Source organism: Macaca thibetana, chromosome 1 (genome assembly GCF_024542745.1).
Source record: "Macaca thibetana thibetana isolate TM-01 chromosome 1, ASM2454274v1, whole genome shotgun sequence".
NCBI lineage: Eukaryota > Metazoa > Chordata > Mammalia > Primates > Cercopithecidae > Macaca > Macaca thibetana.
Genome location: NC_065578.1, coordinates 38,470,170 through 38,495,877, shown reverse-complemented (window position 1 = coordinate 38,495,877; position 25,708 = coordinate 38,470,170). Strand labels below are relative to the sequence as shown.

Genomic DNA, 25,708 nt, shown 5'->3' with positions numbered 1-25,708 from the left:
TTTTTAGTAGAGACAGGGTTTCTCCATGTTGGCCAGGCTGGTCTCAAACTGCTGACCTCAGGTAATCTACCCACCTTGGCCTCCCAAAACGCTGGGATAACAGGCATCAGCCACCGTGCCTGGCCAATATAGTGTTATTATAATGGATCAGTTTAAAACTGAACATCTAAGGGGCTACGATGGAATCTTTGCCTATCCAAGTTTTGCCTGTCATTTTTCTTCTGATTAAAAAAAAGTCTCCAGAAACCTGCCATTTATGCTTCAAATGTTTAGGATGAGTAGCTCAGTCAGTTTATGAGTATTTCTGAGGAAACTGTGGTTAAATATATCCTTTATAAAACAAAACAAAACAAAACAAAAAAACCTGTCAACAAACTATCTTGACCAATCCTTTTAAAACTTAGGTATGACCTTTTAGAAGGATAAAGCTGGACTGTAATAACAATTGTAAGAAAAGTCCAGGAAGGAAAAAGCCTTAAACCATCATTTCACAATTGTGCTTCTAATTCACCATGATCAAGACAGGAACAATATGGCAAATAAATAAATGTAATTCACCTGTAATACAGTTTTCTGCTCCTCCCCACATGTGCCAAAGATTTCACTACGGTGACTGAAGAGTTCATCCATTGAATCTTTGTGTCGAATAATGTCAATGGAGAAAGCCTTTGAAAAGTAAAATGTAGTTAAGTCAAGAAGTAAAAAGACCCTTTTCCTGTGTTACTGAAGGTTAAGACAAAATCCATGAAAAAGCCACATTAAAAATTGTTCTTATACAGTTTGACACTTTGCCTATCCAACATCTTCTTTAGCTTATCTTTTTACTAGCTTACAAAAATTTCTACTCTCCTAAAAATCACCAAGGAAATTGCTAATTATGGATTAATGGGCCTATTTTTCCTTTCTTACAAAGCAAAAAAAAAAAAAAAAAAATTCTTCCTCGTCTCAACCAAGTACATAGAAAATTAATTTCTATTTACCATCATGCCATTAAATTATTCCACTTGACATGGGATAGTCCGAAACTCTCCTTGTCACTCTAAGTTACTGATGATTCTGTTAGCTCAGGAAAGAGTGGGCACATACCTTCTGTACCTGAAGCTGGGCTGTGGTCTGGTCCTGTTCCAGGCGAATTGGACCCAGAGCCATCAGTTTCCGTTTTGTTTCAGCAACCCAAGCTAGTTCTGCATCGGCAGCTTGCTCATACTAATAGACGTATTAAAGAAAAATAAACAAATTATATACAGCCAAGTCTCCTCAGAACTGTAATTTATTCAACACAGCAGGGCCTGGATTTTCAGTAATATAGTTTATATCTCACAAAGTAGAGTCAAAACTGGGAAGAATTTCATAAAATCACAATTCAAGATGCAAACAAGTTAGAACTGACCATATTTCAATTTCTTTAAAATAAGTTACAGAACTCAGTTTCTACAGCTAGAAGTAACAGATATCAATCCCCTTCAAAAGAAATATGCTTCTAATCAGTGTTTTTATGAGACTATACTCTTCCTGCCATTGCTCTTTCCTACCCAGACATGGAACAGTAGGTTTAGTCAGATGTTTAAATGTAAACCTAATATGGCAGTAGACAGCTGAGTCAAGCTAACTTGGAAGTGCCCACTCAGCTGAAGTAGCACAAAACCCCAGAAGAACAACACCATTTTTAAATGGTTATGTAATAACGAAAACAAAGAACATGTTCTACGTGACTGTTGTTTCATGAAGGCTCCCCAATCTTCCCCCCTTCCTTGCCCCCTCAGAGACAGGGTCTGATTCTGTTGCTCAGGCTGGAGTGCAGTAGCACAATCATAGCTCACTGGATAGCCTCTAACTCCTAGGCTCAAGTGATCCTCCCACCTCAGCCTCTCTAATAGCTAGGACTACATAGGCAATTGCCACCATGCTTGGCTAATTTTTTAATATTTCTGTAGAGATGGTGTCTTGTTATGTTGCCCAGGCTGGTCTCGAACTCTTGCCCTCAAGGGATTCTCCTGCCTTAGCCTCCCAAAGTGCTGGGACTACAGGTGTGAGCCCCGTCTCCTATGCCTGACCTCCCCAGTCTTTTATCTCTTCCTCTTCAACTTGGCCAATATACATTGATATTTAAAATATGCTTCTCCCAAGCACAATACATTTCATATTGACATACCTGGCCAAGATTAGGGATAACTCTAAAGACACATTGGGGATACACCTGGACTCAGAGCAAATTTCTGTGTGGTTCAAAAAGCATACGTTCATCACTATGATCCTAAGGAGTTATATTAACTTATTTTTTGTACTGCGGCACATTAAGTGGTATGTATCCAGCTACACAAAAGAACAAATGATTTTTTTCCAGAAAGCAGGAAGGAAAAAAGATCATGGGAAATATGACACCTGTGTTTACTGAGAAGGTTCTATTTTAGATAGTTCTGCTATTTTGGTTTGCATATTTGATAGTAATTATAGTTCTTGATTCCGTCCCCTCTTCCATCTAATGCTAAGAGAGTTAATCATGTCAAACTAAGACTGTGATGCATTTGGACCTTTTGAATCTAGATATTATCTACTCCCATCACCATCAGCCTTCTTAGCAGGGCATTAGCTAAGAAAAGGCCTCATGTAGACTCTTCTCCAAGTACTTCTCTACTCAAAGGGGTCAAGTATTTTGGTCAAATCCTGGATCCATCTTCATAAACTTCTACCCAATCATTTCCCATCAATGAAACATATTTATTCCATCAGATTTAGCTTGAGCTCATTCTTATTTCTGAGTCTGTATTTATGTGGGTCATAGTACTGTATCTCACACATCAATACTGTCTAAAATATTAATGCAGAGGTATTATAAACATTACCTGTTGTGATCTCTGAATAGCAGCATCAATTTCATCCACCCTTTGTCCAATAGTGTCACTGACTAGTTTGTACTGCTCGTTAGCATCGGACACAAGTTTATCCAGCCCTTCTCTGGCTCTCCAGGGCACCAGCTCTAAGAGAGCACGGCTCACCTCATTCACTGTGTCCAACACCAGCCTGTGCTCCATGACCTCCTTCTTTAATTCCTAAGGAGGGAAAAGAGTTTTCAGGCCATACCTTGCTAAATAAAGCACATCAGCAGCTGTGCTGGGTGGAAAGTGCTATCTCTACCACCACACATCCCAGCAGGACTCTGACCTCCTTCCTTCAGTTATTTTTTTCTCATCTCAGATTTTTCAATCATTCTGAAGCCTGACTAGACTTCACTGTTGCTTGTTTAGAATTGTCTGTAAGACTTTTTGAGCCAGACTGTCTCTGGGTAAAACAAGTAATACTTCTTTCATCTCCTTGCTTCAACAGAAATGACAAATAATGCTTTAACCAAAGGCTCAGTATTTAACCTAACAAGTACCTATACAATAGTTCTATGCATCTAGAACTATACTAGATCCTGCAGAGAAATCAAATAAAACCATGAAGCACTCTTTAGAGAATAAATAATAGAGGTAAGTTATAAAATGTTACAAAGCAAACTTGATTCAACTTTCTTCTTCATAATGTATGTGTAACATACATGTCTTTATGTCAATTCTTACTGTCCATGAGTAAACAAGAAAGGGGGGCACACATTTTTAGTTTATATTTAAGGTCAAGGTTGATAAAACTTAAGGATTCTGATAAAGAGGAAGGCTTTTTTTCCTTTTACGGTAAAATAACAGCTCACCTTCTGTCTTTGCTGAAACTGGGGTATCTGCTCCCCTGTGGGAGACTGTCCTCCACTGGCTGCCAGCTCCTCCTCCACCTCCCTCAGCCACCCGGTCAGTTCCTCGTAAGTAGACTGGAACTTGGTGGCCAGTTGCCGGGCTTGCTCTAAAGTTCTGAGGGCCTTGGAGCTAGTAACTGTGATGTCTGTGTAACGAGTCTTTATTCCATCTAGTTTTTCCTGGATAAGTAACACCTCCTCACCTATGGAAGATAGCACACAATTATTCATATTTAAGAGATTTAGGAATGAGGATTCTCTGATCCCCTTTCTTCAAATCAGAGCTTTAATTTTTTTTTTTTTTTTTTTTTTTTTTTTTGAGACGGAGTCTCGCTCTGTCGCCCAGGCTGGAGTGCAGTGGCCGGATCTCAGCTCACTGCAAGCTCCGCCTCCCGGGTTTACGCCATTCTCCTGCCTCAGCCTCCCAAGTAGCTGGCACTACGGGCGCCGCCACCTCGCCCGGCTAGTTTTTTTGTATTTTTTTAGTAGAGACCGGGTTTCACCGTGTTAGCCAGGATGGTCTCGATCTCCTGACCTGGTGATCCGCCCGTCTTGGCCTCCCAAAGTGCTGGGATTACAGGCTTGAGCCTCCGTGCCTGGCCAGAGCTTTAATTTCATAGACGCTCTCTCTCTCTGTGGTAATGATTTCACCCATCCCATACTAAGGGCAAATGGGAAATAAAATAAACTTTCAACTGGATAAAAGAAGCCATTTCTGAATTATTAAAATCTGAGTTCAGCTTCAAATGTTTCTAGATGTTCCCAGCACCTTTCAGTGGATGCTGGCTCCTCTACTGAAGGAGAGGCGAAATCACCATCTATAACCAGATGTGAGACAACGTTGTAGTTTTCAAAAGATTTAGCAGGAAATAACCTTCTGGAGCACAGCAGGGAATACAGTCAGTGAATACTAAGCTTCTCCTATATACATAGAGAAGAGGCTAAGGCAGGGAACTCCTTTCCTTGGGTACATGATCGTCTTTGAGACCATAGGGGTGCTAAGAGACGCACTTTTCAAAGTACCTGTGGTTTGTTTTAGAAGAGCCTGACCATTTTTAATAGCTTGGTCTACATTCTTCTTTCTATTAACAATTTCTTCATTTAAAGCCTGAAAGGAAAGAATACCATTAATGCCAAAACTGTGGCACTACAAAGGAAACAAAATGTGAGACCCTTAAGAGACCAAATTTAAAGTAAAGAGATGAATACTAGTTTAATTTAAACATCAGATATTTGATCCCCTCATTTTCTCTTTGGTGAGCCCACTGACTATTTAAAATAATTAAATCAGATACCTATAGGTAAGCTTTCCTAAGTACTGGATGAGAAAAACTTAGAATTACATCAGCTTTACCAATCTATTGGTACCAAACCTGAACCCAAGAAAGGTAGAAGTGAAATTCAGCAAAATTGTCTACTGTGTCCAAAGTAAGGAATAAACAGAAAGTTCAAGAGAAGAAATTCAGTAAGAACAAATTGACTTAAAACAGAATCCTGGTTAAAAACTCTCTTCATGTTTAAAGTTAATGAAGCAAAAGAATCAGACTATAAGAAAAATTACCTATCTTTACTGCTTCCAAACAGATTTCATAAAAGTGAAATGAAAAAGGCAAACTCTTCTATTAAGATGACACAGAATCCCTGGAATTTGAGCAAATCCAGAAATATCCTAAAAGTTCTAACTTGATCTAATATCAAATCCTGGGCACTACATATATAGATCTGCTTTTGTTAAAGTACATTATCTTTCATAAAACTGCTCAAATAGAATCTTAGTGACCCATCAGCTAATAACGTAAATCATGAGTTGGAGTTCAGATGGCCCCTGACTGACTACACCCTGTACTATCTTCTAGAATTACTGATTCAACTTGTTAAATATAAGTATTTCCATGGACTCATTCAAAAACAGATAGGCAGTCAACAAGTCCACAAACTAGGTACTTGTGTATAAAATAAAGTGTGTGTAATGAAGAAAAAAAATAAATAAATGAAGAGAAACATGAATCAAAATAACAAAATAACATAACCAATAAAAATGGAAACATGAATACCAGGTGGTCAGCATGCTGTTTGTGCAGGACATCCTGTTTGAAATCCTTTACGAATACTGAACTGAGCTTGTCCTCAACCTCAGCCAGCCAGTTGAGCACCTCCACCTCATCCTCCCCAAACAGCCTAGCATTAGACAGAGCTTGTTCAAGCAGGGCTGCCTTCCGACAACAGCGGTCTTGAATTTCACTGTATCGGGCCTGCAATGAGTCTATCTTTTCTGACAGCACACCCTGTTCTGCAGGAGATGTCAGGGAGGAGAGGGACTGCCCAATTTTGACTGCCTGGTGCACATCTGTTGCATGGTTTTCTATGTCTTCTTCCAGAGCCTGGAAATCCAGATGGAAAAAATGAATAACAGAAACAAAATAAATGAAAAGTAAACACAAAATGAATTAACAAATGATACAACAAATTAAACAATTAAAAAATTCACCGACTGAAGGGCAAAAATAATACAAAAATTGGGAACAAAAGCTGTTTATTCCAATGGTAGCTTATCAATTTCTATTTGTATTTCAAGAATGTGACTTTTCCAATTAATAATCTGATCATATTTTAAGTTAAACCCACAAAACACACATCCTCGAGAACGCTGCAGGCAGTTTACTCATTTCTAGGATTTCTAAATCCAGTTTTCTGTTTTCATTTACTGTAACCATTCCCTACCTTGTGTCGAATGATCTGCTGCTGTATTTTGGCAGTCTGAGTGCCAACAGGTTCTGAGTTAGCAAGCTTTTTCTCTGTGACAGATAAGAAGTCCGAAATAGGCTCAGCTGTCTCATGGAACTGTTTGGCCAGAACCAGGATGTCTTCCAGCTGTTTTTGCCTACACGAATATATAGAACAAGCTGCTCAGGAAAAAAGTCACATTAAGACTGGTAATAGTACTATACTCAGTAAAAGAACAGTCTTTTTCCAGGTACAGTTTAAATACCAATAGTAAACAGAACACACATTACGTAGCATTTCGATGTTTTAAAGGATTTCACACCATTAACCTTATTCTCATTCTGTCATAACCTTGTAAGGTGGACAGAATAATTATCCCCGTATTATAAAAGAGAAAGTTGACTCAGAAAACTTAAAGAAAGATTTGTCCAATCACCTGGTGAGTAGCAACAGCAGAATCAAATCTTCTAATGTTCTCCTTATACCATATTGACCCAAATCAAAACAGAATGTAGCATATATATCACTTGAACATGTGACCAAAACAAAGTTTAAAGGAGGCAAAAAGGTGTCTGTTTTCATTCTCTCTGTCACTACTACCTTCATTTGTGAGTGAAGATATCTGAAGAGTAAAGACTGTATATCACCTATGAACTAGAACTCCCTCCCCAACTTCCCAAAATCCAGTCAGGCTTCTGGTAATTTCAAGCCCCAGAACATAACTTAGAATCCAGATTTAAGGCAAAAAAACAAAAAAGAAACAAAAAACCTCATGCTGGCTGAATTTGCCAACACAAAAAGCACCCCTCCCCCTGCAAAAAAACAAAAAAACTATAGACTTTACATCTCACTTGGAATCTTATTTAATATAACATCCATACTAAGCTTGGCTTTTCTTTGGATACATGATTGTCACTGAGACCATAGAGGTGCTAAGAGATGTTCTTTTCAAAGTACCTGTGGTTTGTTTTATTCTATAAAATAAAAGCAGCAAATTACAAAGGCAGGAGGAAGTCTGGATATTGGAGACAGCCTGACAAAGAACAGACAAGAAAACAACCACAGAACTGTATTAGCACACAGATGAATAATGAAAGGTCATAATGTTGTCTTCGAATTACTAAAAACAGACTAAAAAGATATGGCATCTGAAGAGGCCTGGGAGCATATGATGCACTTAAGTTCAGCAAACCTTTACTGAAGACCTAATTTACGCCAGGCCCTATGCTAGTTATGCCCTGACAAAGTTATTTTAACAAAAGTGGTTTAGCCGGGTATGGTGGCTCACCCCTGTAATGCCAGCACTTTGGGAGGCTGAGGCAGGCGGATTACGAGGTCAAGAGATCGAGATCATCCTGGCTAACACAGTGAAACCCCGTTTCTACTAAAAATATAAAAAATTAGCCGGGTGTGGTGGTGGGCACCTGTAGTCCCAGCTACTCAGGAGGCTGAGGCAGGAGAATGGTGTGAACCCGGGAGGTGGACCTTGAAGTGAGCTGAGATCGCGCCACTACACTCCAGCCTGGGCGACAGAGCGAAACTCCATCTCAAAAAAAAAAAAAAAAAAAAGTCCGGGCGCGGTGGCTCAAGCCTGTAATCCCAGCACTTTGGGAGGCCGAGACCCGCGGATCACAAGGTCAGGAGATCGAGACCATCCTGGCTAACAAGGTGATACCCCGTCTCTACTAAAAAAAATACAAAAAACTAGCCTGGCGAGGTGGCAGGCGCCTGTAGTCCCAGCTACTCGGGAGGCTAAGGCAGGGGAATGGCGTGAACCCGGGAGGCGGACCTTGCAGTGAGCTGAGATCGCGCCACTACACTCCAGCCTGGGCGACAGAGCGAAACTCCATCTCAAAAAAAAAAAAAAAAAAAAAAAAGTGATTTAAATTAAAAAATTTGGCATTTTGATTACTGGAAATTCAATTATGTTTGAATATGAAGAAAAACATTTTTTAAGTGGCAATCTAAGTCTAAAACTTTCTTTCCTAGTTTGTTTATGCCAGCTTTCAAAATATATCTTCAAGCAATGCAACTAAAACATACAATATTAAAAATTATTATTAAACTAGAATTTAATTTTTAAAAAATTGCCTGTAATTTTTATGTCTTTCTTACTCATTTGATTTTGGAATCTGAAAATTTGAAGAATGTATTGTAGTAAGATTTAAGGTATTTTTAGGGAGAAGAGCTAAAAATAATTTAGAAGCATCAAATATCTACTCTTGGTATTTGTTTCTGTTTAAAAGATTGGCCCAGAAACTATATTAGGCTAGGAGGATGGAAACAAGAAGAAGGAAAGAGTCATAAAAATATGTATAAGATAAACCATGACTTCAAGGAATTTATGGACCAGGAAGGTAAGTACCTAAAATAATGATCATAATATAAGGTACAGATAAAGAGTTATGGCAGTGAAGAGGCAGGAAAAGTTATTCCATGCTTGGGGAACAAAGGAAAGTTTTACAGAAGAGAGATGGACAAAAGCACTTCATGAAAGATGTATTATAACACCATAAAATAAGACACAGGGTTAGGACACTGTCAGAAGATATTAAAGAACAGAATATAGTTTACTTCAGCTATAATACAAGGAGTGAGAAGAATAGTAGAAACTAAGAAAGGTAGGTCAAATAGAGGGCTCTGAATGGTGGGTTAGAGTTCAGATTTTATTTTAAGCACCTTCTTAGTAGAGCAGGCAGTGTGTCAGCCTCATAATCTAAAGGTTTTATTTTAACAGGGAGTCAATTAAGTGTCTCTGAGCCTGAAAAGATATGATTAAAGGCTTATTTCAGAAAGGTTCACCTGCAGCTGGGGGATGGGAAGGGGAAGGCCTGAGGGTAAGTGGTAGAGTGATTAGTGAAGAAGCTATCTCAGTACAACTAGTGAGAGGCTCCTAAGTCATGAACTGAGGGGAGAGTGGGAATTAGAGAAACAGATGGACAGGAAAGACACTGTAAAGTAAAATAGACAGAATTTAGCATGCTGATAGATGTGGGCATAAAGGAGAAATTTTTTAAAAAAAAGTAAAAATGGAGTTGAGTTTTTAAGCCTAGGAAACTGGAAAGCTAATGGTACCATTACTGGAAATGCACAGAGAGAAAAGAAAATAAGCAGTACAAATCTGGAAATACAAGTCAAATTCTTTCCATTTTGTTTCTTCCACTAACATGGGCAAGCCATACTTTGCAACTCAGGTAAGGAATAAGCAAGTCATGGGCAGGTGGACATAAAAAGACTGAAGAGGGAATTATTTGAAGACTGCCATAGGCTACCTAGGAAACGTAAAGGGTACAATAACAAATGATCAGCTCTCTTATTGATTTCTCATTAGTTGGTATTTAATTTTAAAACTGGGGACTGTATAAAAGTAAAGACATCTATGTGACTTACTAAGCTCAAGTGACAGCATGACTTATAGCTATGGAAAGAGAAAGGGAATGTTTCCTTGGAGGAGGAAGATTTGTTGCCTGTCTTTTTGACCATATATTGAGGTAAGTTCATGCATCTCTCGAATTCTCAGATATTTAACAAAACCACAGACTAGCTTCTAAAGGCAAAAAAATCTAATATTAGTATAAGCTAATAGAAAAGAAATATGACACATTTCAATTCCAAGTATCAAAAGCATTATTTATAAACATAAGGGGGGGGGGAATCTGTTTCAAAAACTCAGAAAATAACTTGGCTGGACTGTAGGAGTTTGTGTCTGTCATTTGGAACTATGATTATACTACAGCAGAACCACCACACAGAGCAATGAGTTTTCCAGTTCTTGGAAATTTATAAAGATGCAGGAGACCATTTCCTAAATGTGATTCTGGTTATGAGCATCATCTCTAAAATCTTATCCCAGTTCAAATAAAAGCCATTAAACACTTTCCAAAAATCTGTATGAATCATCCAAGAACTTAAAGAGCACTTTAGTGATAGTAAGTCGAAGAAGAACAAAACAAACCTCTGACCCACTCCTCAAATTCCTTTGGTCTTACCTGGCTGCTGCCTTACTGAGTAGTTCAGTCCATCTACTTTCAAGACTCTTCAGCTGCCCAGTGATTTTCTCTCTATCAGCCAGCTCTGCTGACTGGGCTATTCTGCCTCCTTCTGCTTGAAGCATGTCTACTGTGGCCTTTCGATCATCTAGAAGCCGCTGGAGCAACTATTATAAAGAGAATGAAAAGTTGTAACACAGGATCATTTTGAAATCTGAACTAGGAAGAAAAACAAAAGAAACCAACCGGCCAAATCCTAAGCTTCATTGAGTAAAAGAAATTTTTTTCATCCTTGAGGCAAAAACAGGAGATATAGCACAGTTCTCACCACTCACACACTTTTCACACACACTTAAATTTTTAAATGGAGCAGTGATTGCCATTATGTGAATAACAGGGAACTTCCTTTGAACCAAGAGAAAAGTGCCCTAAAAAATGGTTAACATTTGAGATGATTAATACGTTAATTATTTTGACTATGGTAAACATTTCACAATGTGTGTGTGTGTATATATATATACACACATATATATATCTCAAACCATCACATTGTAAATTATAAACACACACAATTTTTATTTGTCAACTATACACCAATAAAGCTGAGAAAAATAAAATAAAATTTCCTTTGGGATAAATTGTTTTTAAAAAGAAAAAACTGCACTAAAATAGAAATTAAACCAACAAAAAATATAGATAAAACTTTGTACATGATATACAACACTATCTAGAATATTGCGGACCCTGAAAACACCAAAAACCTCTTAACATAAAATTGTGGATGAACACTGAAATAGGATACATGAACAGGCAAAATTATTCAGTCTAATATATGCCACAGTAAACCAGTAGATTTAGGTAAGATAATGAAAAATCAATTTCCACTTTTCAGGACGACACAAAGTAGGTTAGGATTCTACTAAAACTCTGAATTGCTTCTTAAACTACAAGCAAATATGTTGTCTACCACTCCCTATGGCTGTTACAGTTTACTGTCCCAACATTCTCACTTACCTTCTGTTCTTGGATCTGTGCTTTTACCACTTTATACTCAGCAGATGGAGGTTTCTGATTGGCTATGAGCTCCTCCGTATCTGCCAACCAGCTGAGCAATGGCTCCAAGGCATCTTGAAACTTCCCACAATGCAACAAGGCCTCCTGTAACTGTGCAATTCTTTGTGCGACCTGTATCATGAACATGTAGGTTCATTATGAGAAAGGAGAAAGTAGTTTTCAAATTACTACTGACCTCTTTTAGTAATTATAGATTGCAACTGCTAAATTTTTATTTCCATTCAGGTTTCGGGAAACCTTAGATTCAGATGTCTCTTTTCTATGCCTTTTGTTTCCAGTACACTTGTTACCCCATTGTCACTCACCTTTTTATTCAATGTATTCCATCGAGCATTGATCTCTTCCATGTCATGTTCTAAACCCTGCACATCACAGTCTTTTCCTGCACTCTGAATTAATCCCTGGCCAAGTCCATTCACCTGCTGTAATTTCATCTGAAGAGGATCCACTTGTTCTTTCTGAAACATCTAGATAATTGCAAGCCAAAAAAGATTTAATACAAAGGCTATTAGACTCTCTATACCACACAGAGACTGGTTATTCTTGGGGCATTTATGACTTAATGAAAGACAACCAGGAATAAAAAGAAAGAACAAGCATTTGCATGTGAAGCATCAAGAAAACACGTGGTTTTGTATTTCAATACATTCTCCTACGGACATGTAATTCCAGAGAGTTATGACGCTACTTAGGTCTTTAACCCAATGACTCTTTCCTTTGTTCTTCTTTTTAAAAAAATCTGTTGCTTAATTTTTTTGTTTTTTGTTTTTTTTTTGGAGACAGAGTCTCACTCTGTCACCCAGGCTGGAGTGCAGTGGTGTGAATTCGGCTCGCTGCAAGCTCCACCCCCAGGGTTCACGCCATTCTCCTGCCTCAGTCTTACAAGTAGCTGGGACTACAGGCGCCCGCCACCATGCCCAGCTAATTTTTTTGTATTTTTAGTGGAGATGGGGTTTCACCATGTTAGCCAGGATGGTCTCGATCTCCTGACCTTGTGATCCGCCCACTGTGGCCTCCCAAAGTGCTGGGATTACAGGTGTGAGCCACTGCGCCCGGCCTGTTGCTTAATTTTTAATGCAACAGGCCATGGAGAATAGAAAAGCATCAACCTCAAAATGCTGTACAAATAAGTGCAATGTATACTTCTTCCTAAAAGGGAAGAATGATACCAAATGACTAGTATTTACAATGAAATATCCCTTGGGGAATAGCCTTAACTGACCACTAATAAGAAATGCTCCTCTCTGACTAGGACTAATAACTCAATTAGTCAAAACATAACAGTGTGAAAAACGCCAACCTCATAGCTTAATCCCCCTGTGGCCGTTTAACTTCATTCTGATCAAGAGCCACAGACCACACACAGCAATAATCTTGAAACAGAATTCCTCTGATTACAAAGGGAAATGGGCCAGTAACGTTGGGAAATGTCCTTAATAACTTCAGACACACACTCTGAATAAGATACAGATTTACATTTAAAAAACTGCTCAAAAATGATACTGTATTATCCATGTTTACCATGGTACAACAGAATTTTAAAACAATGTGAATATATGTAACAAGCAATGTGTATACTTTGCTGTACTACAGTTAAGCTCCATTATGATTTAGACATGTCTAAAAGGAAACGAAAAGGGTCAGAAGAGAATGGTACTTCTGCCACATTAAGAGTATGAAGGGGCCAGGTGCAGTGGCTCACGCCTATAATCCCAGCTCTTTGGGAGGCTGAGGCGGGCAGATCAGGAGGTCAGGAGATCGAGACCATCCTGGCTAACACGGTGAAACGCCATCTCTACTAAAAATACAAAAACTTAGCCAGGCATGGTGGCAGGCGCCTGTAGTCCCAGATACTCGGAAGGCTGAGGCAGGAGAATGGCGTGAACCCGGGAGGCGGAGCTTGCAGTGAGCCGAGATAGCACCACTGCACTCCAGCCTGGGCAACAGAGCGAGACTCCGTCTCACAAAAAAAAAAAAAAAAATTGTATAAAGGAAAATAATGAAAAAAAATATTTGTCCCTAAGATCAGGTTTGATCAGGTTTCTCGGCCGGGTGCGGTGGCTCACACCTGTAATCCCAGCACTTTGGGAAGCTGAGGCAGGCAGATCACGAGGTCAGGAGTTTGAGACCAGCCTAACATGGTGAAACCCTATCTCTAGTAAAAATACAAAAATTAGCCGGACGTGGTGGCACGCGTCTGTAATCCCAGCTACTCAGGAGGCTGAGACAGGAGAACTGCCTGAACCCAGGAGGCGGAGGTTGCAGTGAGCAGAGATCGTGCCATTGCACTCCAGCCTGGGCGACAGAGTGAGACTCCGTCTCAAAAAATAAATAAATAAATAAATAAATAAATAAATAAAAAATAAAAAAAATTGGGTTTCTCTCAGTTATCACAGGGATAGAACCAGCCATATTTCTCTAGCCTGGATTTATTTCCCTTCCTTTTTCTTCCCTGAGCCAGGTGAGTCAATTAAGGCCAGAGGATGACAGAAAATGGAAGAGGATGAAAATAATATAAAAGAAAATGATAAGTTTGAGTAAGACCAAATTTGGTCAATATGAGACCACAGACCACACTAGCATTAGGAAACTGATTCTAGAAAGAATGGTCTATGGCTGGCTAAGATTACCAGAGAGGGAAAGCCCCAGGGAACACTGAAAAAGGAAGGTTATAAAAGTAATTATGAGTGCACTTCATTTTTTACTGTAATTTGATTATACCATATTTTCTTAGGCAACATTACAAAGCAGTTCAGTTAAAATGACTATTTCTCCAACAACATGGTTCCCAGAAAAAACAACTGCTATAATTCCATTTTGTAGCATTAAAGATGTTTCTGCTGAAGAAAAATCAGATTAGAGACAGGAAAAACATCCCAAGTTTAAAGTTGCTTTTGGTATGATAAAATGATGGTGGTGAAGGTGAAGGAATGAAAAGGCAAAGAAGGCAGAAAGCCAAAGTATGGAGGGAAGATGTCAAGTCCACATTACAGGGCCCTCTTTTATTCAATAACCAAATCCTATCTCACTCTACAACTGACATTTAAATTCTTTCTGTGCTTTCCAACATGACAGCCAGCAGCTACATACTGACATTTAAATTAAATTTAAAATCCAGTTCCTCAGACCCACTAGCCACATTTCACATGGTCAAAGTCCAGTTACTCAACTGGACCATCGATAGAGAACATCTCCATCTTGGCAGCAAGTCCTACTGGATAGCACTGTAAATGATACAGAAAAGTAAAATAGGTTAGGCACAGTGGCTCATGCCTGTAATCCTGGCACTTTGGGAGGCCAAGGCGGGCAGATTGCCAGATGTCAGGAGCCTGGGCAACATGGCAAAACCTCATCTCTACTAAAAATACACACACACACACACACACACACACACACAAATTTGCTAGGCATGGTGGTGTACGCCTGTAGTCCCAGCTACTTGGGAGGCTGAGGCACAAGAATTACTTGAACCCGGGAGGAGGAGGTTTCAGTGAGCCAAGATCGTGCTACTGCACTCCAGCCTGGGCAACAAGAGAGAAACTCCATCTCAAAGAAAGAAAGAAAGAGAAGTAAAATTATATTTAAATAGTTCAATAATCTCTTTCATACGCAAGTTGAATATCCCTTATCCAAAATGCTTGGGATCAGAAGTGTTTCTGATTTCAGATTTATTCAAATTTTGGAATATCTGCATTAAATACTTACTGGTTGAGCATCCCAAATCTGGAAATCTGAAATCTGAAATGCTCCAATGAGCATTTCTTTTGAGCATCATGCCAACATTCAGAAAGTTTCAGACGGGAGCATTTCGCATTTTGGATGTTCAACCTATAATAAGAGCTACTGCTACTTTAAAATTTTGGATTTACTTTGTTTACAGACATTTCCTATAGAAGCATTAGCTATTCCTTCATTTCTCACCTTCACTCTATGGATTGACAGGGACAATGGGTATTTGTATCATTTCTCATAAGTTGAAAAAGATACGAAAGCACCTCTAAATATTATCTATTTATTTGGAATATAAGTGAACAGAACGTTAAAGAACGTACATCTGAAAACACCTGCTTCCTTCTCTCAACTCCCAAATAAAGCTGTTTTGCAAAACCAGTGCTTTTAGATACACTAAAATTCCTACTCCTTGGTATTTCAAACACTGTTAGTGAAACAGGACTGTGCCATGTTATTAACTAAGCAGCACTGGCAGACATTTTCCAAAGAAGTACACTAATAAACATTGCTGCAAGGTTGTAAGATGCAACTAGGATACAAAATAGAAAATTTCCTAAAGAACTCCTTAAAACACTTTTGTCTTTGTTACTGCATTTTTTTTCTTTTTTTTGAGACATGGTCTCACACTGTTGCCCAGGCTGGAGTGCAGTGACACAATCTCGGCTCACTGCAACCTCTGCCTCCCAGGTTCAAGTGATTCTCCCACCTCAGCCTTGCAAGTAGCTGGGACTACAGGCACGCGCCACCACACCCAGCTAATTTTGTGTTTTTTTGGTAGAGACAGGGCTTCACCACGTTGGCCAGGCTGGTCTTGAACGCCTGACCTCAAGAGATCTGCCTGCCTCAGCCTCCCAAAGTGCTGGGAATACAGGCATGAGCCACGGCATCCAGCCTTGTTATTGCATTTTTCCAGTTTTACCCTGACTGACTCTTTTCTGTTGTCCTTTGTTCTCTTTCTCCTCTTCTAGTTCTCTAAATGTTGAAGTCTTTCGGGGTGGGAGTGAGGGGACGATGTCAGTCCTGGACTCTCTTCTCTTTCTATACTCTTCCTAGGGAATTCCATAAATTTCTATGGGTTTAAATACTAACCACAATAAATGCTTATGACTCTCAATTGATCTCTCTGAGTTTCAAACCTATACATCCAACTGCTTTCTTAATATCTCCATGCAAAAAATGAACCATAGGCATCCCAAGCCTAACAGTTCAAAAATAAAACAGTATCTCCCACTTTCCCTTACCCCAAAATCTGCTCTTCCTTAAATCAATAATTTACACCATCCATTCCACTGTACAAACCAGAACCTAAAAGTCACCCTTGATAACTCCCTCACCCCAACACAGAAGTCACAATCAGATCTTGTTGATTTCACCTCCAAAATATATCTTCAATCCACCCTATTGTCTTCAAATCCATTGACATCTTTTTATTCAAAGAATTTGCCAAAATTTCTAACTATGTATTTATTTTATATTTATTTATGCGTGGTTTTCTTAATATCTGCCTCCCCCACTCAGCATAAGTTCCACAAGGGCAAGGACCATGCCAATTCTATTTACTGTAGGAGCCTAGTACCTGGCACAGAGTAGGTACTCATAATATTTATTCAGGCCAGGCGTGGTGGCTTATGCCTGTAATCCCAGCACTTTGGGATGCCAAGGCAGGTGGATCACCTGAGGTCAGGAGTTCACGACCAGCCTGGCCAACATGGTGAAACCCTGTCTCTACTAAAAATACAAAAAAAAAAAAAAAAAAAAAAAAAATGGCTGTGTGTGGTGGCACGTGCCTGTAATCCCAACTATTTGGGAGGCTGAGGCAGGAGAATTGCTTGAACCCGGGAGGCAGAGGTTGCAGTGAGCCAAGATTGTGTCACTGTACTGCAGCCTGGGCAACAGAGTGAGACTCTGTCTTTAAAAAATAATAATAAATAAATAATAATTTTTATTTGGTGAACGAATGAATCCTTGCATGGAAAAGGTATTAGGGAATGCAAAAAAAAAAAAAAAAACAATGAAGATTCTGCTGACCAGCAGAACATTCAAACACTGAACTGGAATTGTGGTGCTCCCCAATTTTTGCTTAAAAAGACTCTTGGCAAATTTTAATCTTATAGAACTCTTATTTTATACAAAAGGTTTTTTTCTTCCTTTGAACCAGTGACTTGGATTAAGACTGGAGAAGTCTATAAATAAGTAGGGAGTTTATATAACCAGAGATTGGTCTCAGTAGGCCTCAGATCCCACTACAGAAAAAGCAAACAAGTTTTTGGCATTTTGCTTCTACCAAACTCTGTTGTTATTGGCAAATACAAAGTTTATATCTATTTTAACCATGTATACATGTCTGCACTTGTACAGACATAGAGGACCTCAGTTCATTCTAAATCACTTGTCGAGTTCTAAGTGTTTATATATAAAAATGGCAGTTTTAGTTGCCTGTTGGAATCCTCTTAAGGGAATGGAAGAAATAAAAAATTCGTAATCTCTCATCTTGGAAAAACCTTTTAAAATAATATTTCACCAATTTAGCAAACCTGTATACTAATGCTAACTCTATAATGATTTGTTTTGTTTCAATATTTTCAAAATAGCCTGTCTACATTCTTGTTGGTTAACAGCCCTGGCTGAGGCTCAGATCTTTCCTTTCCTGTACACAGATAAAGGCATTTGCTCACTTCCAGATATTCCACAAAGTAACCACACTTCAAAGATGGGCAACTTTGCAGCTGGGCTACCATTTCCTTCTCCTGTCATTTACATCAGTCAATATTTCATAAAAGGATTACTTACTGTAGCTGGAAGGATAGAGATTATGTAGCCATCTACTCATTTTGCAGATGAGGAAACAAGGATCCTAGAGAATGATACAGGATTTCTATGATTTTTTTCCCCTTTATGTGGATTTGATTGCCTCACTATACATTTAATCCTTGTATTTCATGATTACTGCTATATAAGCTTTACACCGGAGATATTCTGGGTTTTTTAAAATTTTTATTTTCTTAGAGATGCGGTCTTACTATGTTGCCTAGGCTGTTCTCCAACTCCTGGCCTCAAGCAATCCTCTTGCCTTGGCTTCCTAAATGTTGGGATTATAGGTGTGAGCCATTGTGCCTGGTGAAATATTCTGTATTATCAAGAATGTCAGTGCAAGAAATTTACTCTGTTGTTGACCTATTGTCTTCACTTTGGACAGGCTATTGGGATCTCAGTGTTAATTCTAAATTCAATAAAACTTGGAAAAATGGATCAAAAATCCATCAGTCTCAAAGATGATGCATCCTAATTTGATGGAATGCTACATGACAAAACAACTGCTAAAGCTCAAGGTAAAATCACCGCCACTCAGCAAGGCCAGATGATCTTAATCAATCCTCTTAATCAAAGAGTTTATGGCATGCAATCAAAATGATTTTGTTGTCAGGACCTGCATGTTTAACAGGAGCTCTACCTGACTTAAGGCTGCCCTGAAAGGCTCTGCAATGAGGTGAATGAGAAAACCCATCTTTCTTGTAGCATCCATCCATAATCTAGGAAATTGATATTCATGCATTCAGTCAGCCAGTCAACGGCAAATGCCTACTATGAAGAAGGCACTATTTTGAGTCCTAGGGGTGCAGTAAAATCAAAACAATCTTCTCACTCAGTCATATCTGTGTTCAGATTAAACCTCTAACTCCTTCACTCTTAACCACTGACCAAATGAAATCTGGGCAGTTAACCGTGGAAAGCTGCTGATCTCAAATTCCTTGGACTAGGAGTGCTCAAGGATGTGGAACATCATTTCCAACTGTTTCCTAACACATTCGGTTCTCTAACATTAAGAATCTTCGAGCCAAGAGAGACCCAAGAGGACATTTAGCCCAATTTTCTTGTTTTATAGATTAAGAAACAAGAGGTCCTGGAAAAGAAAGTGACTTGCTTAAGGACACAAAGGCAGTTTGACAAAGATGACTAAAATATCTCTATTTTTCATAAACATTATGCCTAGCTCTGGTTTTCAGAAACACACATTTGCATTTAAAAGTTCTTAATCATTTAGCTTGACTGCTTCTCCCCAGTCTGCTTTGGTGAATTCTTTCAACTAACCAACATACTTATTTGAAAAGAACGGGAAGGATATGGCCAGTGATTGGTAATCTTATATGCTTGGTACATTAAATGTACCTCATTTTATCCTCACAGAGTTCTGCCTTAACAAATGAAGAAACAGGAGACTCAAGAATAACTAATTTTCCCAGAGTGGTTAAGAAGCACCCCAGGTCTCATTCCAAAGCTCACACTCTGGCCTCTACCTAAATGTTGACACCACCAATCAACAAATTATCTCTTGGTTTAGGAAAGAACATGCTCACTGTATAATTCAAAAGCAGAATCACCCTTTCCTGCTAATCATCTTTTTAAAAATATAAATCAACAACTGTTTATATCCCTGTTTTCCTTGGGATTGGTTTATCTGAATAAAAAACGAAGCATGAAATTATAAAGTTTTTCACCAGACAAAATTAAAGTATATTTTCCCCATAAACTCAACAGAAAGACTACAAACTATAAGCCCAGGAGACCCAAAAAGAACAAAAGAAAGAACTATCTGCACCATTTCTCATCAACACCAGGTCAGCCTAGAAAATTTCACTTTACTCTAGACCCTTCCCAGAATCAAAATGGGCAACAATTACCTCATCTGAATTTAATTCAGTGGTTGCAGCCAGAGGCACTTTCACATGTAGCACTGTGCTGGTCACCTCTTTTACGTCAAATACTAGGGAATCAAGGTCCTCCTTGATCCACATTGCAGTGGAGGAAGCCTCCTCTAGAACAGGAGTTCCTTCTTCTGAAATAGGCACTGAGTCAGTGTGGGCAGAAACTCCCAGGAAGGGCACACCAATGGGGAAAACTTCCTCCATAGGAGGCACTGCAGCAGCTGGGATGGCAGGCACCTCTGGGGTGGGCACTGAAGCAGCAGGGATGGCAGGCACCTCTGGGGCAGGCTCCTCTAGGTTGGACACTGCAGCTGCTGGGGAGGCAGGCTCCTGGGGGGCGGGCACTGCAGTTGCTTGGAAGGCGGGCTCCTCTAGGTTGGACACTGCAGCTACTGGGGAGGCAGGCTCCTCAGGGGTGGGCACTGCAGCTGCTGAGGAGGTGGGTTCCTCTAGGGTGGGCACTGCAGCTGCTGGGGAGGCGGGTTCCTCTGGGTTGGGCACTGAAGCTGCCAGGAAAGTGAGTTCCTCTAGGGTGGTCACCATAGCTGCAAGGGTGGGCACTGAAGCTGCCAGGGAAGTGGGTTCCTCCGGGGTGGCCACCACAGCTGCAAAGGAGGCAGATTCCTCTGGGGTGGGCACTGCAGCAGCTGGGGAGGCGGGCTCCTCTGGGGTGGGCACTGCAGCAGCTGGGGAGGCGGGCTCCTCTGGGGTGGGCACTGCAGCAGCTGGGGAGGCGGGCTCCTCTGGGGTGGGCACTGCAGCAGCTGGGGAGGCGGGCTCCTCTGGGGTGGGCACTGCAGCAGCTGGGGAGGCGGGCTCCTCTGGGGTGGGCACTGCAGCAGCTGGGGAGGCGGGCTCCTCTGGGGTGGGCACTGCAGCAGCTGGGGAGGCAGACTCCTCTGGAGTGGACACTCTAACAGCTGCAATATCAGGCTCCTCAGGAGCATGCACTGTGGTAGCTGAGGTGACAGGCCCTTCTGGTGTACCATCCTCCTCTGCAATGGGTACTGCAACAGCTAGAACAGTCCACTCTGGGGAGAACCCTGCAACAGCTGACATACTCTCCTGTGTGATGGCCACTGCAACAGCTGGAGCAGTCTCCTCTGGGGAGGATACCACAGTAACTGCAGCAGTCCCTTCAGGGACAGACACTGTAATAGCTGGGACAGTAGCCCTCTCTGGGGCTGATACTGCAGCAGCTATGACATCCTCCTCCTCTAAGGAGACTATTGAAGCAACTAGGATGTCCTCATGTGGGAAGGGCACTATAGCAGCAGCTCCATCAGTTCCCTCTGGGGCAGGCACTGCAGCAATTGAGATATCCTCCTCTGGGCTGGGCAGTGCAGCATCTAGGGCATCTTCGCCAGTGGGCACTGCAGCCGTCCAGGAAGGCCTCTGGAGGATGGGTCTCCATTCCTCTAAAACTGCTTCAGTAGTACCAGCCTCAGTAACTTGTTTCTCTGGAAGAATATTTAGGAATGAATCTGAATCTCTCCTTTCCATCTCCCCTCCCTCTGATGATGCCACATTCAGCTCAGGCTCTGTATTATTCACAGTTTCCACTCCATCTGGATTAAGTCTCATTTCTCCAACCAGCAGGTGCAGACTCAAAACCTCTGACTCTGGGGACTTCCTCTGGAGATCCTGGAAGACCTGCTCTGGGAAGTTTCCGTGGAAATGTGCTGGGGCTTGATCCTCCAAAAGCACGGCTCGATAATCCAGCTCTTTTGACTCACCATCCTCATCACAAACTTTCTCCACGGACAATTCACAAGCGACCACATTGCCCATCGACGTCAGACTGTTATTTTCTTGATTAACAGTTACATTCCCACTTTCCAAATGAATTTCATCTGTTAGTAAATTTGATTCACACAACACCTCTACTTCAGATCCTGAGGTAACATCTGTTAGTTCATGATTAAAAGCAAAACTGAAGGTGATCCTCTCAATGCACTCCTCACCATTCCCCTCAGTTTGACTGCAGTCTCCCTGGGACAAATTGCCATTGTCTTTGGCCAGCACAGAAGCAATGAAGCCTGCTAATTTTTCTTCATGAGAAACCCTGTGATCAGAGTTCAGCAGTCCCCCTGGGTCCAGCTTTTCCAGTGAATCCAGATCAGCTGGCTGTGTGGACTTAAATTCTGCAGTCCTGGGGCTAAAAGGCACTTTTTCACATTCCTCCTTGCTAACAGTGGAAGTGTCTCTCATGATATCAACGTGGGCAATAAGTTCCACAGCATTAGGCACCTGAGAAGAATCCAGGGTATTAAAATGTCCACAATCCAATCCAGTATCATAGTCTTTTGCCCTTACATGTAAAAGGCCTAAATGCTGTTCCTTTTCTAAGGCAGCTCCTGGAAAATGACTAATTACAAGTAAATTTTCTGCATCCTGGGATGCAGCCAGCCCTTCAGAAGAGGTTTGATTCTGTAGCTCAACTACAGGAGTTACTCCTTCTTCACATAAACACTCCTTTTCAAGTTCAAGAAACATCTGCACTGAGTCTGTGTCAGAGAGCTGTTCTGCATCAATAGGACCCACAGTACATGCTGAATCTGAAACAAGACCCTCTAGCCCCTGAGCAGTTTTGTTTGCCACCTCACCAAGAATATCCTCACCTGTAAGAACACAATCACAATCCAGGGGTATATCCTTGGGAACAGTAGCCAACTGGTCCTTGGCTGGCTGTGGGTCATCAGGGCAACAAATCTGACCAAGAGATAGGTGGCCAAAAGTCCTCAAGACAGCAGCTAAGCAATCGGATCCATCCTCCACCACTGCTGTGTTTTCTTGTTCTCTTTCTTCAAAAATATCTGCCAGGCTGTTCTTCTCATCTGCCATCAGAAAAGTCTTTTCCCTCTCTGACAGTTTATCTTCCTCCCACTCTCCCTCAGCCTCCATCATGATCCATCGCTCATCCTCCTCAAACTTTAGCTCAGACTCTGTTTTCTCTCTCAGGCTGGGGGTTATGAGAACATGCAATTCTGGATCTAACAGCTCTTCACTCAGGCAAGGGGAGAGAGGTGGCATTTCCACAGTGCAGGCTGTGTCCCCAAGGGGGTGCTGCTTCTCACTGAAGCCTCCCTTAGCTAAACTTTTTGTGGCCCTCGGCCAGGTTGCACTTGAGAATCTGGATTCCTGCATTACATCTGTGTTACCACTTGTTGCTGCAGCTTCTGATTCTAGAGGCTGGAATTCATGGGGAGGGTTTGCACTGTGCTGCTGAAATCTAAAGTTCTGGCAGTCTCCACTTAAGTTTTTTACATCTTGCACCTCTGGAATACCTAGGGATTTGGACACATGTTCCAGAGTTACTGACTCTGACTGAGGTTCCCTGTGGTCCAAATGACCAGAACTTTCTGTTAATGCAGAACTCGACTCCTTCTTCTCTTGCAAGGAAGGATTTGAAGCACCAGCTTCTGATACCTCACTGAGAGAGGCTTCTATCCTCTCTGCAAATTCTGGGAAGTTAGGTGGCATGAAGGACTTCCACGATCTCCTGTTAACATTGTCTTTGCGTTCTGCATTTGGCCGCCTTCTGGGTGGCACAGGTGCTGATTTTTGCACATCACTGCTTAGCTTTAGTGCATCAAATATTATCCTCTCATCCAGCTTCTTACCTTCTGGTGCTCTAGATTCAAAAACATTAGATGCTGCTCCTAATGTACCATTGCTGGATATAGTACTTCCTTCCATCTTTTCCATGGTGCTTTTTGAAGTCTGGTTAAGCTTTGACCCCTGGTCAATTTGCTCATTTATCCTCATTGTATCATATATAGACCGTTGTGGAACATAGCAGTCCTCTATGTAGCCATCCTCCTCCTCTCCTTTCCCCAGGCAGGTGGGGTTCCGCCTTAAACAGTCTGGTCTGCTGAGTGGCTTACCCATCCTTTTTCAATCAAGATGAACCATAAATCTTTCAAAAGTATTTTTCACAGGTTCCCCCCAAATGCATTCTACGTAAGTTATAAATCCTTTTAGTTGTTCATACCCCAAACCACCAACTGCATCTGCCCTCCAGAAATTCGGCCTGGAAGTCCCGTTTTGAAACCATTCTGGGAGAAGCTCTAAGACAAACAGCTTTTTCCTCACAGGCTAGCAGCCTCATAGTTGACAGAGAGACGATATAATTTAAAATAATTCCTTGTATGGCTTATGGTTTAATTTTTTTTTTTAAAGAGCACTGCTCTTTCAAATTCAGTCAACAAAAATCATCTCATATTGACAAGTTTTTTTCGATATCTAGTTCCACTCACTTCTCAACGAAGCAGAGTTGGGAGCAGCAAATTTATGCCGATTGTATCCTTTAATAACAATGGCACAGCTTCTCTAGTCTTCAAGTATGGCCCAAGCTCCTAAGAATTCCTTTCATTTTATCCTCAGTTCCAGCCCTGGAGAGTCCAGCTGGTCTGAATTAGCCATTCGTCCTCCCTAGCTGGGGTGTTTGCATTTGAACTGGGATGGTCGGCGGATATTCCTGCAACTTTAAACACAGGAAGTCCTTCATTCGGGGCCAGCTTGGGGCTTCCTGTCTCCAAAACATCATGGCATTGTTGTGGCTCCCAGGCCAACCCTGCGCTGTGGCTGCAAAACAAGGCGAGCCGAGCCCCGCGCCAGGCCCTCGGAAAAGCGGGCGGGAGGGCGGGCGGCAGCAGCGGCCGCGGGTCTGTCGGAGGGGCTCGCTTAGCAAGGCCCGCTTCCCCGCGCCATGCCGCGCGCCCCGAGGGCCAGGGTCGCCTCACCGCAGGTTGCAGGTGGCTCCCGGCCGCGCCGGCCTCAGGTCCCGCGCTCAGGAAGTTAGTTTGTCCCTCCGGCAGCTGAGTCCCGAGTGCTGTGGGCGCCGCCTCCCCCGCCGCCGCCAGTCCCCGGCCCGCAGCCGCCACGCCGTGGGCTGCATGACAAGCAGCCGCCTCTATTCTCCACCACGCCGCCGGCCTCGCGGCCCCGCCGTCCTCCCCGCCCGCAGCTGTCACGGTCCCGGCATGCAAACTTCTGGCTGGGAACAAAAGGCTCCGCTCGGGCCGGGCGGGGGGCGAGCCCTCCTCCCCCGCGCCGCGCGGCCCGCTAGCTAGCTCGCTCGCTGGAAGTGCTGGGCTGGCTGGCGGCTCTCCTCCCCCTTCCCCGCGCCGCCGCGCTGCGCTGCCCCGCCCGGGCAGCCCCCTGGAAGCCGGGGAGCGCGCGACGCGGAGAGCCCAGGGAGGAGGGCGCGGGCGGGGGCGGGGCCCAGCGGGGGCGGGGCCGGGGAGAGGAGCGACCCCGAAAGAGGAGGGAGCGGGGGAGAGGATTGGAAGCGGAGGCGCCGAAGGAGGGGCTTCTGTAGGATTCGGAGCGAGGGACCCGGGGCGCCAGCCGTTCACGCCCACCGCGCCCAGGGGCCAGAGGGGAACGCCCCGCCCCCGGAGAGGGCGCAAGGAGAGGAACGGAACCCGCGCGAGTCTCGGCTGCGCGGCGCAAATCCCCTGACAAAGGAAAGCCCCGCCCTCCTCCCGTTGGCCCGGCCCCTCCCGTCCCCGTCTCGCTCCAACCGGCCCGGCTCCGAGCCCAGCCCTAAGGCGAACGAATCCAGAAGGGGCGCCCCCACTCCCCCAGCTAGCCGGCTCCGGCGAGGGCCACTCGAGTTCCCGTGTGCCGGCAGGTCGCGCCGGCTGGGGTGGGCTGCCTGCATCGCTCTCGGCTCCAGCTCTGCCGCCAAAGGCTGTCCCTGCTCCTTCCAATGTCACCTTTAGCGCGCCCCTTGCCGCACCGAAGAACACTCC

General features: G+C 42.4%; 2 protein-coding genes across 27 annotated transcripts in view; one reads left to right on the top strand and one right to left on the bottom strand.

Moving 5' to 3' along the window:
* The window catches only part of MYCBP (MYC binding protein), a 657,065-nt gene that overhangs the window by 65,386 nt on the left and 565,971 nt on the right, over window positions 1–25,708 (top strand). The gene's annotated exons all lie outside the window — the stretch shown is intronic.
* The window catches only part of MACF1 (microtubule actin crosslinking factor 1), a 387,658-nt gene that overhangs the window by 54,009 nt on the left and 307,941 nt on the right, over window positions 1–25,708 (bottom strand). For 22 of the 26 annotated variants that reach the window (XM_050797094.1, XM_050797116.1, XM_050797098.1 and 19 more), the window contains 10 exons: window positions 11,820–11,981; window positions 11,455–11,625; window positions 10,441–10,607; window positions 6,449–6,608; window positions 5,782–6,108; window positions 4,751–4,835; window positions 3,689–3,930; window positions 2,844–3,050; window positions 1,087–1,206; window positions 559–666 (listed from right to left, as the gene is read on the bottom strand). In XM_050797094.1, coding sequence (XP_050653051.1) covers window positions 559–666; window positions 1,087–1,206; window positions 2,844–3,050; window positions 3,689–3,930; window positions 4,751–4,835; window positions 5,782–6,108; window positions 6,449–6,608; window positions 10,441–10,607; window positions 11,455–11,625; window positions 11,820–11,981 — 1,749 coding nt within the window. Of the gene's footprint in view, window positions 1–558; window positions 667–1,086; window positions 1,207–2,843; window positions 3,051–3,688; window positions 3,931–4,750; window positions 4,836–5,781; window positions 6,109–6,448; window positions 6,609–10,440; window positions 10,608–11,454; window positions 11,626–11,819; window positions 11,982–19,925; window positions 24,610–25,708 lie in introns of those variants that run through there. The other 4 variants (XM_050797058.1, XM_050797157.1, XM_050797183.1 and 1 more) reach the window with 2 other exon arrangements.